The 16288-nt window shown below is 41.0% G+C and overlaps 1 protein-coding gene across 3 annotated transcripts in view; it reads right to left on the reverse strand.

The window, feature by feature from the left end:
- FTCDNL1 (formiminotransferase cyclodeaminase N-terminal like) overlaps window positions 1-16288 on the reverse strand; it is a 142526-nt gene that overhangs the window by 85446 nt on the left and 40792 nt on the right. Inside the window, exon 6 of one of the 3 annotated variants that reach the window (XM_082841661.1) lies at window positions 7828-10286. The exons of 1 other annotated variant lie outside the window; for it this stretch is intronic. In XM_082841661.1, coding sequence (XP_082697787.1) covers window positions 9850-10286 — 437 coding nt within the window. In that variant the 3' untranslated portion in view covers window positions 7828-9849. Of the gene's footprint in view, window positions 1-7827; window positions 10287-16288 lie in introns of those variants that run through there. One more of the 3 variants, XM_082841663.1, reaches the window with a different exon arrangement.

The following is a 16288-nucleotide window of genomic DNA, read 5'->3' on the forward strand; positions in this document are numbered from 1 at the left end:
ACTCAGACTAACACTTTGCCCTCTGCTGATCTTTCCATGGGAAGTTAGAGTCAGGTGTTTGCATTCTGGAGTCACTTTATTGCCTGTCTTCATGAAGAATTCTGGTGTCTCCACCCTGTTTCCCCAGCCTCACACATAAGCTGAGCCAAACTTTGTTCCTGTAACTCAACTTCATGCAACAAAACCTCGAGTCTGATGATGAACAATTAAGCCATCTATGCCTAAAGAGTTGACTAGTTCTGACCCACCTCCAGTGTTCTGAATTCAGTTATTTGTCCATTAATTCATTCAACAAAGTTTTTCTCACGCCAGGCACGGTATTACCAACGTGAATAAAACAGTCTCAAAGAGCTCACAGTCTAGGGAGGAAAACACCCTTGCAAACAAAATTTATAACAGATGAGTTAAATATGCCAGCCAAGGTACACACAGTTTCCAGAGGGGACTTCTGAATTGGGGAAATGCTACAGGTTCTGCTGAGTTATGGTTTACCCAAATCCACAGAGCAATTTTAGATTTAATTTCTTAGGAACATGTGGATGCTTTGAAGTCATCTGAGACATTTCCCTTGCCGCCTTGAGAGTAAAGTGTGGTCCTTCCTACCCAGCCCTTCCCCTTAATTCCAGCATGTGGGCAGGTGGCAGAGGAAGTTCCGAAGGGGACTGCTCTGGGGTTGACTTGCAGACAAAGAACTTAGACTCTGCTCCTTGGCTCTCCCAAACCACTTGGTAACAAGACAACAATAAAGGAGGAATAATGCTAACAATCGCAGGGTTTGCTTACACATTAAAAACTGACTACTGCCCTCAACCATACATGACCCCACAGTCAAATAAGTCAGTAGCTGTGGAAGTTGCGAAAACCACAGCTTAAAGGCTGAAAGACCCACATTGTACCAGTGGTGTTTCCTTAAAAACAGACAATATCCTCGTCCGTAGAAAGTGCTGAAAACACAAAGAATGACTGAAAGATAGGAGGGGTGGGCACGTGAGAAAGCAAAGAGATGTTTGCGAGAGCTGAGAGGAAATCCTGACACACCAACCTTACCCCCTCCCCACAAAATAACTAGGTCTCCTTTCAGCCCAAGGCTCCCTACTGCCTGGGGAATCTGGCCTCATTCCAACAGCAGTGCCCTCATGTGCTGAACTGAAAATAAAACAAAGGATGCCATTCATCATATTTTTCAACAACTGGTTTCTTTTCTTAGTTTGGAAGAAAAACTTGGCAATCATAAAGCTCAGTTTTTTATTTTTATATATTTTTTTCTTAGTGACAAAATAAACTGAAAAAGAAAAAAAAATGCCCAATGGTAAGAAAAGAAAAATATACAAGACCCTTCAGAGCTCAGTTGGCCACACACTGCCATTCGGCTGACACCAAAGCGTGGAATGCAACACTCTTAAGTTCTCCCAACCCAAAGGGCCAGCTGCCTTCTGCTTCTGTAAGATGTGGCTACTTAGGGAAATTCACATAGGCTCCCAGTGTTAACTATGCTGCATATTTACTTTAATCAAAGTGACATTTCCCAGATGGTGTCATCAGAAAACCTCATCTGAAATGAGGAGTATAAGAGAACTCAGTTGTATATTCTGGGGAAAATTGGATACAGGTGTTCCCCCATTTTAAGATGCCTCAGTTTACAAAAATATAAAACGATGAAACAGATACATTTATGACATGTGACCAGCACCCCTGCCCCCTTAGAAATGGGTACCTGGTACCTAGAATGGGCATCAGGCAGTCACATGAAGGTGAGAATGAATAAATGATAACACCTCTCCATTACCAACTGCACCATCTCAACGCTCTCCAGTGTTAACTCTGAGCCTAATGTTTTGTGGTTCCCAGGACCCCCTCAAACACCTCCACCCGGGGTGGGGAGAGGAGGAAAGGCGAGAAAGAAAGCGTTTGAAGCAAGAAGCCACTCAAAGGTACCTCTGAAAATTAGTAGACCTAAAGAATCTAATTCACTGACTATACATGCTGAGCCCCTAAGCTGTAAACGAAACAGATGGCTTCCTCCATGGAGGGTGAAGCATAATGATGACATTTACTTTAGTAATTAAATTGTTGTGATGTGGGCTTTGAAAGAAAGGACAGGCATTATGAAGTCTATAACCTAACCTAGTGGTCTTAGAAGATGTTTCTGAGGAAATGACTCATTGCTCCAGAAATTAGACAGCAATGGGTAAAAAGCACAAACTTTAGAAAGGACAGACTAAATGGAAACCTGGTCTTGCAACTTAGCAGCTGTATGACCTTAAGGAAGTTACTTAACCTCTCTGAGCCTCAGTTTTTTGTTTTTCCTCCACAACTTACGCATTTCTGGTGCTGGGTACCAGAAGACATATTCATTTGTGACAACCTTTTGGTCCTGCTTTGTGTGTCACAACACTGGGTAAGCCATCGCAGTGGGAGAGAGGAGTATTCCTGGAAGCCATTCCCCCACTGGGAGAGTTGGCAGTAACTTAACTACGCGTGGAAGTGACTATGAACCACATAAATATATCACACTAAATCCTAATTATCCCCAAATCAACCTCCCTTTATCTGGGTCCAAAAATGCCCATGGCCACTCCCAGAACCAGCTACATAATTTGTGGGGCTCAGTGCAAATGGAAAATTATTCAGAATTTCAGTGACAGCAGAGCACTGAACAAGCACAGGACCCCGTGCTACTGCACAGGCTGTAAGTCCACGAGGCCGACCTTGGCCACTCCAATACCACCTGTCATGAGGAGAAGTTTAATAAAGTATAATTGGGAATATACATCAGTTTCAACAAGTTGTGGCTAAAATATCTTATGTTTGCAAGTTTTACAAAATCGTACAACACTACGAGCTTCTTACCAGGGCCTGTCCCGGGCTTCACACAAGTGAGGGCACTCGCAGCTTCAGCTTCCTCAGCATTGTGGTAAATCTGCCCTGCTAAAATACAGTAGGTGCTCAATAAACACTAGTGAATGAAGCCTTATCCTCAGAGGCTTTACAGTCTAGCCAGCAAGCCAAACAAGAGATCAATTAAAGCCCTGCCACAACTCAACAAATCAAGTCCAAAAAATATAACTGCATGAAATGTGGGGATGTGAATTCAGAGTAGAACAAATAACCCAAGTGACCCTAGGCGGTCTGCCAGCCAGGAGTTTCTGGGGTATTGACTGCACAATCCAGATGTGCCCTGGTGCTAGCTGCAGTTTTGGCACCATCTGGTGGCAACATCCTTCCCTTACTTAAACAGTGACGGGGACCATTCTGGGTCCTACAGACATCGTGGCTCTTTCAGGACTGTGAGAGTGATTCCAGGAATCTCCCAATTAATTGTAGCAAGTTTTGTGACTCAATCTGCAGAAATTCATCTGGGAGAAATCTGGGGATGTGGGGATTCATCCTCCACTTCCTCACTTGGTGAGGCATGGCTGTGCTTAGCAGCACTGAATCAGTCCTGCAGAGGAGACACTGACAGTCCAGGGGAGGAAGCTATCAAACTGGACGCTGATGGATCTTCCAGGTACAGGAAGGAATAAATGGGCAAGAACTCAGTATATGATAATTGTGTAAAAGACAGATCTCGAAGAGATTTTAAATGAGAAAAGAGTACAGAAGTACGGTCTGGAAGAAGTTTCAGGATTCTGAGGTGGGCCATCCTATGGAACTGCCATGGAAGGGGATGTTCAACCAACTGGATGTACAATTTCTCACTAGATCACAAGAAACTAGAGGCAAATTCTGACCAGGCCTAGGAGGAGAGGCCTGAAGTCCTGAGGATGTGGGTTCAAGGGCACTGTTTAGGGTTAGAGCAGTATAAATCTACAGAATATGGGATATGGTGGGAGGAAACTCCTGACTGACCCAGTGGGCTAAAAAGAACTTGGGGAATTTTATTTCTTTACAGTCATCTACTCCAAAGGGTTGTTGTGAAAATCACATAATAGTACTTGACACTTAGTTGGAATTCAATGAAAGGTAGCCACGATTAATGATGCTAAAAGGGTTCACTGAAGACATCCTTCTGTATCTCGCTCTTTCATCTTGCTTTTATCCTTGTGAAATAGTGGAGTGGATATCATAAAGGAAGGTGAACTACTAAACACAATTGTAGGGTAGACAGAATAATACTTATCAATTACCAAAAATTCTTTATACTTACTAGAAACAATATAATTTTATAACACTTGGTCATTGCTAGACTACATAAATCATAATGATTACTTTTCCCAAAGCAGTTGGTCTTCATGAAGACAGAGGTACCTAAGAAGTTAGGAAACAGTAACTGGTTGCAGATGGGGTTTCCTAAGAAAAAGTTAATAGGATGGTACATAAAAGGCTTGGGAAAGATGTTTAGCTAGGAGCCTACCACCAGCTAAAAAGCATCATCTACCTGGCAGGTGAAGATGGCATGAAAGGAAAGACATACAACTATTAAAAGATTGAAAAGACTGGGCTTCCCTGATGGTGCAGTGGTTGAGAGTCCGCCTGCCGATGCAGGGGACACGGGTTCGTGCCCTGGTTCGGGAAGATCCCACATGCCGCGGAGCGACTGGGTCCGTGAGCCATGGCCACTGAGCCTGCGCGTCCAGAGCCTGTGCTCCGCAACGGGAGAGGCCACAACAGTGAGAAGCCCGCGTACCGCAAAAAAAAAAAAAAGAAAAAGATTGAAAAGACTTTAATTTTCTTTTCTTTGTTTTTAAATGAATTAATTTATTTGTTTATCTTTGGCTGCGCTGGGTCTCTGTCGCTGCGTGCAGGCTTTTTCTAGCTGCAGCAAGTGGGGGCTACTCTTCATTGCTGTGTGCAGGCTTCTCATTGTGGTGGATTCTCTGTTGCAGAGCACCAGCTCTAGGCACGTGGGCTTCAGTAGTTGTGGCACTCAGGCTCAGTAGTTGTGGCTCACAGGCTCTAGAGTGCAGGCTCAGAAGTTGTGGTGCACAGGCTTAGTTGCTCCGTGGCATGTTGGATCTCCCTGGACCAGGGCTCGAACCCATGTCCCCTTCATTGGCAGGTGGATTCTTAACCACTGACCATGAGGGAAATCCCGACTTTAATTTTTAAAATTATATTAGTCTATATTTTTAATGGTGGACTAAGCTACTACATGAAAGCCATTCACTGGAAAACTCCATCCAATGATTTACCATGATATTTCCAATCCTTACCCCAATTCAACACTCAGACTCCCTATTAGATGAAAGAATAGCAAGACTGTCAAAGGGAACACAGAACGTGATGATAAGAAAACAATGAAATTCAGAGAATACAATGCGAACGAGAAGAAAAGGCAAGTAATCATCAACAAGCTGTTTTCATTAGGTACTATAGATCCACACTGAATATTTTCTGCCTTTTTCTCCTTTCGTTCCATTTGGTCTCTTGATAGGTTTATTTCTGACAGGATCTAGTCAGGAAGACAGAAACCACACTAAGTATTTCAAAAGAAATAACGTTGAAAATTTGGTCAACAGTTGTTGGAGAACCAAAAGAGCTAGGAGAGAACGTGGTGCCCAGAGACAAAAATAACTGCAGGAAGCACTATGCCCCAAGGCTGGAGGATCAAAGGGAGGGGGCAGGGTTCTCAGAGTCTAGAAGCCTAGAGAGGCCTCACAGAGCTGGGGTTCAGCCACTGCCGGTGCTTCTGAGCGCACATTGAGGCAGGTTCTCAAAGTGACAGGAGAAAAAAGCTGGAGCCTGGAACCAAGAGCCACTGTCAGGTCAAGAGCCACTGCTGCGGTGGGGCTGCCCGAAACGGGAAGGAACTTGAAACAGCAAGCCCCTCTCCTCCTTCAGCCCTGCAGCCTCCCTGTCCAGCTCCCCAGAGAGGCAGAGCCTAATGGCAGAGTCCTGGTGGCATAAAACAACATAGGTGAGGGTTGGTGTGGGGCTGAGAGACAAAAGCTGGACCATGCACGCACTACACATTTAGAAAGAGCAATTCATCCCATGTTTAGGTCTCTGTCGCTCATCTTAACTCACAACAAACTAATTAGCCACAAAATACTGCAAATTGGGCAAAAGAAGTGACAGAGTAATCCAACGTCAGGCTGAGTTCAACCAGAGCCATGCTTCACCAGCACCTTTCCTTGTACCTTAGAGGAGCACTCTAAGGGATTGCTGTTAGCGGCCTAACTGTTCTTACCTATGAAAAATGGGCTCCTTCGAAGCCATGTGCGGGCCTGCTTAAAACAATAAGCTTTTCGAACCCCCAAGTGCGACATACTCCGGGAGCGTGGTCTGGATGCTTATCAAACAAGTTCCTGGGCCATTCTCTGAAGTTTCTGGGCAAGTACAAACAAAAGAGTCAAATAAAATGCCTTTTAAAAGCAAGGCAGTGGAGCACGTACCCTGTCAGTGAGATCCTCATATCCCCACAGAGTAAACAGTAACATGAGAATATTTATACTAAACAAAACTGTATATCAAGCCTGCTTTGGCTCAGCCAGAGGGAATGATAAATTCCTTGCAGATCTCTCATAGAGTGGTCCTTTGTGGTCCATGGACGCCACTTCCAAGACGGTACAAACCAATTACAGAGCAAGGCTTTTCATTATGTTGAGGAATGAAAATATCACCCCCCATTTTGTTTTATTTTACAGTTATATTTTACTTAGCCCTCCCCCTTATGTTAAAGATGTTTTAACTTGTGGAGTCAAGCCCAAGTTCAGGTTGGAAGCAAATGACAGCCCCTCCCCACCAACAACAAAAGCCCTTATCACCTCACAGCCTAGCTTTTTGCTTTCCTTGTCCCACTTCTAAGAAACTAAAACTTGAATTTAAAGTGGGGTGGAGTAAAAAACACTAAAAAGTTAATAAAATGTAAACTCTATTTGTCCACATCGATTTTGTCCCATTTACAATCGGCACAAGTCATGGGCAAAGTCATCTGGCAGGAGATGGAGGTTAAACAAGCTATGAAGCCACATTCCATACAATGTCCACTTTGAGGTCCAATGGAAAAAATACTGCGGAAACATTTGCACAAAGTGTTGGTCTGTTTCTAAGAGAGTAATATGAGAAAAGGTTAATATGAATCAGGGTATTTGTTAGTTTGGTCAGATTTTTCTCAACCCAATTTGATAATCCTTCTTATTGTTATAGATCCATCCTGGCTACTTCTGCCAGCTCATACATAGAGAGAGCTGATGATGCCACATCCGTCCAAAGGATAAGCCTTCAGCAACTTACAGCTGTTTCAGATTTTCTAAAGAACCATGGTGGAGCAAGGGAGAAGGGGAAGAGAGAAAGACAATAGAAAAAAACAGTGAAATTAGAATATGAACAAGTGGTAAGAAGTGAGGTTGCGCTGGTTTTGAAAATTGTTTATAACAAAAATAGTAAATTATTGTCTTAAATAGACAGTTGGGCTTCCCTGGTGGCGCAGTGGTTGAGAGTCCACCTGCTAATGCAGGGGACATGGGTTCGTGCCCCGGTCTGGGAATATCCCACATGCCGCTGAGCGGCTGGGCCTGTGGAGCCATGGCCACTGAGCCTGCGCGTCCGGAGCCTGTGCTCCGCAACGGGAGGGGCCACAACAGTGAGAGGCCCGCGTACCGCAAAACAAAGGAAAACAAAACAAAAGACAGCTGGATCAAATGCCAAATTTAATCAACTCCATTTTATTTATTTATTTTTTTTTTGCACTATGCAGGCCTCTCACTGTTGTGGCCTCTCCCTCCGGACGCACAGGCCCAGCGGCCATGGCTCACAGGCCCAGCTGCTCCGCAGCATGTGGGATCTTCCCGGACGGGGGCACGAACCCGTATCCCCTGCATCGGCAGACGGACTCTCAACCACTGCGCCACCAGGGAAGCCCTAATCAACTCCATTTTAAACCATTAACTAAGCCTCACATGTAGTGCCCAAGTCCATCATAACAGATTAAAAAGGGAAAAACAGATCTTATATGTTTGTACACTTTAATGGATATTAGAAATTTGACAAAATTTTATTTAGAAAGTGTGGGCTTAGTGAAATTGTCTTATTCACATGTTTGTTTTTGTGTTTTTTTTAAATTTTTATGAAATTAATATATAATTTTTAATAATTGTGGTAAAATATACATAAAATTTACCATTTTAACCATTTTTAAGTGTGTAGTTCAGTGGCATTAAGTATTCATATTATTGTACAACCATCACCACTATCCATCTCCAGAATTATTGTTTCATCTTCAAAAGCTGAACCTCCGTACACCCATTAAATAGATGTTTGGTTATAAATAGGCCTTGCTCAAAACTGGCAGTCTAGAACGCAGTGATACGAATCTGGAGAGGCTAATCCAGGCAAGTGGCAAAGGAGGCAACTCCTACTGCAACCCCTAATGACTCAGTGACAACCTGTGCTTCTACCCTCTCACGTGTTTAATACTGATGACCAAAACTGAAGCACAGCTCTAGAAGAGATCTGGAAGAAGTGTTAATATATTTCATTTTTACATTACAGCTTACAAAGTACTTCCATTTATCCCCTAGAACACAGTCTGAGTGGGAACTCTTTTCCCTGTTTTATAGGCAATGAAACTATGCCTACGGGGAAGGTAAGAGCAAGGACCAGAACCCAAGCCAGAATCCACTGTCCATCGCTTATCCTACTAGGCCACGTGGCCTCTGCCAAAGCAAGAGAAAAAAGAGGCGTGACAACTTCTCAGCTCTCCCAGACTCACTGGGTCTAACTGGAGAGCATTTGCTCTCTTCATCACAGCAACTAAACTTCCTTACGCCTGAAAACCACACCTGGTTCATCATTTCTCCATCTCTGCTGTATTTATATTAAACAGCAAAAAGAAAACACCCCCAAAAAAGCACAATTCTGAAACACAATTAATGCAATCACAGTCAAGAGTCAAATGTAAGTCAAAAAAATATACTAGGATAGATTACTGGATCCTATAAAAAGACTGAGTTCAACCTCTTTTTTATTTTTAATTACTTAAAATAAACTCACATTATGTGCTCTTATTAGACAAGACCATAATCTTTCTTGCTAAACAAAACCTATGGAAAAATTCATTTCTTTGTGCTTTATGAACAGAAAGCATCTTGTACCAAAGAATTATAAGCACTAAGGATTTACATAAAATTGCCAGAATCAGCAAGTGGTGGCTTCTTTCAGTTCACAGACAGGCAACCTATTCTGATTTCTTTCAAATAACATTTTTCCACCAAAACCCTTCTCTTTGCTCAAGAGCAATAAATTCCCTAAACCTTCAGACTTCCCATTTAAATTCCAAAAAGGATAAATACAATCCCTTGAAGTCATGCCCAACACCATCATTCCACTTCTCCACATAAACATAAAAAAATTAGACAAATCTGGCTCCAGAATGAACAGTGGGTCATCCCAAACAAGGCAGGAAAGAACAATCATGCTTCGAAAGAGTAATTTTATTTTATAATTCTCCCCATTTTTTAGTTACTTAGTACTTGATTTTTAAAAGTGCACATTAAAAAAATGATTACTTAAAAAATGAGAGTTGAATACAGGACTCTGGAATAAAGAGGTCAGGAAAACCAAATAAATTGAGTCCGTTTTTAGTTTTGTTCATGATAATTAAAGACGATTTGGCAACGATGGCCATTTTACCCAGCTGATTCAGGAGGGCTTCCAGTACATGCAAGTGCATGAACTTGATACAGAGGAGGATTTCACGAAGTTTTAATGACGACTAGAAATATCATAAGGCGATTATGGACAATCTATCAACACCTGTTGTTGTCACTGGACAGAGAATGCTTCCAGTTTTCCAATTCACAGCTGGAACCAAGCTCTTGGATCTTCCACTCGTCTTCACTGGCCAAAAGAAAACTTTGTAATGGCTGATATTTTTTCCTTACAATTTCAATGAAGCCTTAGATTGGATCACATGAAAATGCCTCTGCGTATCTTCCAGAACTCCCCAATACCTTCCTTAATAGCATGTTCAGCACAGTTCTTGCACTCTTGGGGTGTAAATCCAATTAATGCTCTTCCTTTAATGCCAATTCCCTGATCACTTGCCAATTTTTTAACTTGAGCTTCTATGTAATGAGGAGATACATAATAAAAATGGTCCCCAAGGACACTGTAAGCCATGTATTGAGAGCCTTCTGAGGTTTCTGTAACTTCTTGATCTTCAAAACTCTCTACATTGCAAGCTATCTCAATTTTCCCTTCGTGAGGAAAAGCCATCGTTTGGACGCCCTTCAATCCATTCACATTTGAGCCCCGAATGGCACTAGCGATCTCTTTTCCCAGAGCCAAGTCTTGAGAATCTATGGTAACATTGCAGTTCATCACATATGGGCTAGCGCCGATGCCTAAATCATTAGAAAAGCATGTTAATCAAGCAAAGTGAAAGCCTCATTTTGAAGATTCTATTCTTTACCCAATTTTAATCCAAGGAGTTTCCTTTACTTGGTTTTACTTTTAAAATAATACACAAATATTCCTCATTATCAACTCCAGAATTGTCTAAAGGTCATACATATTTTTAATAACAGAGTTATTTGAGCTATAAGCAGATACTTTTATCTACTCTAAATGTATCTGGATGTTTTTTCTAGAATGGTTAAGAAAAGCCCAGACTTTCTAAAGTATCAACAGATATTTCAAAAGGCACATTTGAAAATTAAATATCAACAGCAGCAAAACGTCTTGGCCTTCCATTCATTTCGAAGGCCATCTCCACAGGGGCTGGAATTCAGTGCCAGGACTACGGGTCTGGGAGACAGGAATAAATCACACTCTGTACCCATCCCTTCCACCCCAAACACAGACCCATCATCACTGAGCTAGGTTAAGATCGGATTCAAATGAACCTCAGCAACAGTCTTGGCTAGGAAAGGAGGTCACTAAAAAGTGACAAACAGTCTTGGAATTGGGAAGGACAAAGGGACTCTTGTGTCTCATGACCATGTGGGTTTGGCAGGGCAGGGTTTGGGGCACTATGTATACCTTCTTGGTATAACCAGTTGGAGGCATCTCTTTCTTCCATCCCCAGCTTCCCAAGGGACTGGGACTGCCATTGCTACTCCAGAGCCTGGTTACGCTAGAGCCCAGGGGCAACTGTCCTGCTTTTCCCTGCCTTGGGGAAGATGCAGCTCATGTTACATAAATAGCCCTGCTCTAATTATAGTTTACATTATAAGATGGACAACTTGGTTAAATTAGCATTGGTATAAAAAGCTTAGGTTTGCAGTTTCTTCATTTTGGGGGAACTTTACATTTCTAAACGCAAAGTGACTAGGGATTGATGAGGGATAAAAGGCTGACCTCACCTTCAGCATAAGACAATTCTTTAGTTACTATTCCAACATTATTTTACTGTCAATGCTTTTTCTTGCTACTTTCAAACTTATTGCTCATGGTGTCAGTATCCAGTGAGAGATCCTGCTGAGTTCACTTTCCCCTAGACAGTCGTGGTTTGGGGGCTTTGCTGCCTAGCCTGGGTACTCTCATACTAATAGACGCTTTACAGAAAATCAGCACACGGAAACCACATTTCATCTTTTTCCCACACATGTACATAATGAAACATTTCAACTCCCGAGGCTGGGCCTCTTCCTACTGGGAATTCTGCAGGAATGAATCAGATTACAGTATTTCTCCATAATGCTTATTTCATAAAAATTAAATTTCCTAACAGTCAATACATATCTCTCTCAACCTCATACACCAATCACTTACTCTAAATATCTTTGAGAATTATATCAGTTTTAACATTTCACAGAGTACAACTGGAAATTTTTCTTGTCAATGCTAATGTCATTCATTAATGGAAAGCATCCAAGCATGGTTTCTCTCTCCTCTACCCCTCAACAGGTAATGTTACAAACAGTCCCATTTTTCTCATATCTGATATACATACCCTATTCTGACTCAAGAAGTGGCCTCATCTTTATCATTATTCAAATAGCTAGATCACACTCAGATTTTGCTGAAAAGTATGTATACATATATTGGGTTATACTAAGTATTGATACTATTCAAAATACTTATTGGGCCTATTGTGCTTTGCTATACCAGAACTTTGATATGCCCAGTCAACATTCAGATATTCATATGTAAGTTATCAGCTTGGGGGAGCTAGTCACTTCCAAGGCAAGTTCGTTCATATGGACCCAGGGCTCTTCCTCCCCACAATATGGTGGCATGGACCATTCCATCCCTAAAGACATGGGACTTTTTCTGAATCCCCCATCCAGCAGATTCCAAGGCACCTGTTACCACCATGTGCCCAATAACTGTACCTTCTGTCACAGAATTTCTAAAATTGATCATTCTTGCTAATAAATGAACTCATTACCTAAGATAAGTTATTAGATGTAGAATAAGCTTAGATGTTAAGTCCAGAGCACAAGAGTGCCATAAAGAATTCACTTGTCCCAACACTGATTTACTTAATTAAAATAAATCTCTACTTAAAAAATCCTTCAAAAGCTAATTATTTCTTAGAAAAATAAAATTGAACATTAGAAGTAACTTTTATATTCTCTTCTAAATAAAATAAGAGTAATCACAAACAACACAGAATAATCATTTCTTTTGTGTATGCTCTTGTTATGTGTGTTTTAAATTCTTTTTTAAAATTTATTTATTTATTTTTGGCTGCATTGGGTCTTCGTTGCTGTGCATGGGCTGTCTCTAGTTGTGTTGAGCAGGGGCTACTCTTCGTTGCGGTGCACGGGCTTCAGTAGTTGTGGCACGCGGGCTCAACAGTTGTGGCTCGCGGGCTGTAGAGCACAGGCTCAGTAGTTGTGGCGCACGGTCTTAGTTGCTCCATGTCATGTAGGATCTTCCCGGACCAGGGATCGAACCCGTGTCCCCTGCATTGGCAGGCGGATTCTTAACCACTGCGCCTCCAGGGAAGTCCCTTAAATACTTCTATTAAACTTTAATTATACAATAATTAATTTTGTTTTATCATTATATCTTATTCAAGCAGTGAATAAACAGAGACAGTCAATGAAGCTGAGAAGTTTCTGGCCTAATCAGGTAGTAGTACCCTTCCTGAGGGGTTGTGAGGTCATGACCCATTTCTTAGAAGGAAAGAAAGGAAGAAAGGAAGAAAGGGAGAAAGAAAGGGAAAAAGAAAAGAAAAGAAAAGAAAAGAAGAGGGCTTCCCTGGTGGCGCAGTGGTTGAGAGTCCGCCTGCCGATACAGGGGACATGGGTTCGTGCCCCAGTCCCAGAAGATCCCACATGCCGCGGAGCAGCTGGGCCCGTGAGCCATAGCTGCTGAGCCTGCGTGTCCGGAGCCTGTGCTCCGCAACGGGAGAGGCCACAACAGTGAGAGGCCCGCGTACCGCAAAAAAAAAAAAGAAAAGAAGAAGAGAAACTGCTTTCTGCCCAAATGCACGCATTTCTAATTCCTCCATTTAATCCTTCCCATGTCCAACACCAATATGGTGATCCAATTCTAATGAATCAAATTCTGCATTTAAATCCAGCAGTCCCAGTGACCTTATATGAAATGCTGAATTTGATTTTTTTTATGCTAGTTTAAACTTAGTACTAAGATTCTTTAAATAAGGGAGGTAATTAATCCCAGAAAATCGTAATTCTAGTTAAATGTCATATAATTAAAGAAATTCCATTTTTTGCTCTAAAATTAGAAACCTGATGTGAAAGTTTGTTTCTCAGTTTGCGGTCTCGCCCCGCTCCTGCCTCCCGCAGATTGGCACTCGGCTGCTCTGGCGGCAGCATGAATCTCCTCACTGCAAAGCTGAAATTCCAATTTTATTCCAACGCAACTGTCACAACGCCCTGAAGCAAGCTAAAAACAAGGAAAAAAATCTTTGGTATGATTTCACTTTCCATGTGTTCTTTAATGAAAAATTTATCATTCTAAATATTGGTGTTTACTCCTAGTTATATACTTTTTTTATCAAAAAGAAAAAGAAACTGAGATTCAGTTGCTATTATTTCACAGGGAAATATAACAGGCCTGATGTTTTCCTGACAATTCTGTTATTTTCTTGTGTGGAAACACTGTATTTATCATATACTGTACGGCTGGTGATTCAGATATTGTAGAGACCTTATGGTGAACTGATATAGATGTAAACTCTTTATGCCAGATTGTTTAAGCATAAAAAAAACAAATGCACTTAATTAACATCTGATGTGTAGCTTTTGCAAACACAAATGCAATATTTGTGTTTGAGCACTGGCAGTAATGACTGTGAACTATGCTATTAATGTCTGGTTTAAAGATGCTTGCGGTAGGACCATGTCTGGAATAACACAAATAAAAAACTGCATTCAGACAAAACAATAGTGAAGAGGCCATTAGAAAAATGAAAAAGCAGCACTCAAAAGAAACACATGTATTTTTTTCCCCCTTTAGATCAAAATTATTCTCAAAAATAGTTCCAGGTGCCATCATCTTCAATCAATTAATGGTGAAAAGATTCTATATATTTTCCACCACAGAAAGGATTTCATTTGAGGGAGTCAGAAATTGCTAAGGGATGTATTTAGAAGTTCTATTTATCATATTAAGTTCCTCTTTGGAGGCTTAGTTTTAAAAGACACATGAGGAGAGAGCCGAGGTGGTGCTTTGGGATATTTGGCATTTTTATATCTGAAGAGAGAACTGCAAATTTGTGGATTACATTACAGTTTGAATAAATAAAGAGATTCTCATGAACTAATGTGCGACTCCCTCATTAAATATGTTTTTACTGAAAACCTGCTGAGTTCCAGGAACCATGCAGGTTACTGGGTGTAAAAACATGAAAGGTAAAATAACATAAAACCTAGCCTAAATGTGGTCCTTGCTTCAGACTAACAAACAGAGCAAGAAAACAGACTTGGAACTCAGGTTCAAAAATATAAACAGCTGTTATTACACCAAAAGCAATTAGTCATCATTACGTATTGGTATTTTAAATTTTTTAGAACATGTACTAAAGAGAAACCACAGCTGAAACAGGACATTTGATGACTAAAGCCATAAAACTCAAACATAATTGCTAAGTCCAATACTCCCATGGCGGGAAGAATGCAGGACTCTTATGCATGTGGCCAAATCCACAGAAAAGAAAGCTGAGTGACACTGTGTGGCATAGGGCCGGCAGTGGCTCCCCGTGAGTCTGAATTCAAGTTCTGCCTCTTCAGGGACACTGCCTCTGCTCAGCTGTCTTTCAGCAAAATGGCTATGATGTTTTCCCACTCTGCAAGGAATTGTGAGCCTCAATTTCTCAACTCTGAATCTTTCAGAGTAACAGTACTTCAGAGAGGAAATCACAGAGGTAGATACATGTTAATATCATAATGGAATGAAGCCAGTCCAGTTGAAAGGAACCTCAGGTGACCTGCCTGCTCCCACGTTTTCTATAGAACAGTGCCTTTCACCAGCTCATGCAGAGACAAAAGCAAAGTCCTTCATGCTTCTATTACAGGTTACACACTTAATTACACATTGAGCCTTTCATCTTCCATCACTCCAACTAGATTTACAAGCAAATGTAGAAAATTATGAAAATAAGTTCCTCAAAACAGGACTCATTCTAAAACTAGAAATTATTTTTCAAAGACTAGGTAAAGTTTTGGGTGTGAAGTAAACGGCATTATTCAATGTCAAGAAAAGTGCCTGATGCTGCAACTTCTCATTTACTGAGACAGAAGTAAGCAGGGACAGCTCTCACTAACCCATTGAAATAACTAAACAGAAGTCCTTGATTCCAAGATGTGCCAATTACCTCCATCTATGATTCCTAAGGCATCATATGAAACTACAGTTCAAAAAATTGTCCCTCTATTTTTAAACAATGATGCATATATGCAGGCCAGTCATATATCAGCCAGCAGTGTTTAAATTATCCTATAAATGTTTAGGGTTTTAAAATATATATGTATAAAGTATTTATTTATAGATCTAAAAGTATCAACTATTACTGCTTTGTCCTTATTTATGTTCCTCATGAGCTGGCCAACTACAAACTTTTAAAAGGAATTTGGTTTAAAAGATTTTGTGTGTTTGGCACTGACTATGGGTGTTAATCATTTCTGAGCTCACTTTTTTCTCTTCTGTTTATAATATTCTCAGGGAACTTCAAAACAGAAACCTGTTCCCTTATAGATTCTGCTTCCTCTTGGGTACTGTGTAGATTACTTTGTCACTGGAAAGTTAACTGTAAGTGTTCAGTTGATAGCACCAATCATTTCTATTTAATTTTTTTAGGAAAAGAAATAAATACAGCAATGTGTTGAAGCTTTTCTGTTTTGATGGGAGGAGTGGAAAACTATGTTGAGAAACATTGATGTAAATAAAAAATGTTAGAAAAATATATAAAGCCATTAAATTTAAAAATAAG

Source organism: Leucopleurus acutus (assembly GCF_964270905.1).
Source record: "Leucopleurus acutus genome assembly, chromosome: 6".
NCBI classification, from domain to species: domain Eukaryota; kingdom Metazoa; phylum Chordata; class Mammalia; order Artiodactyla; family Delphinidae; genus Leucopleurus; species Leucopleurus acutus.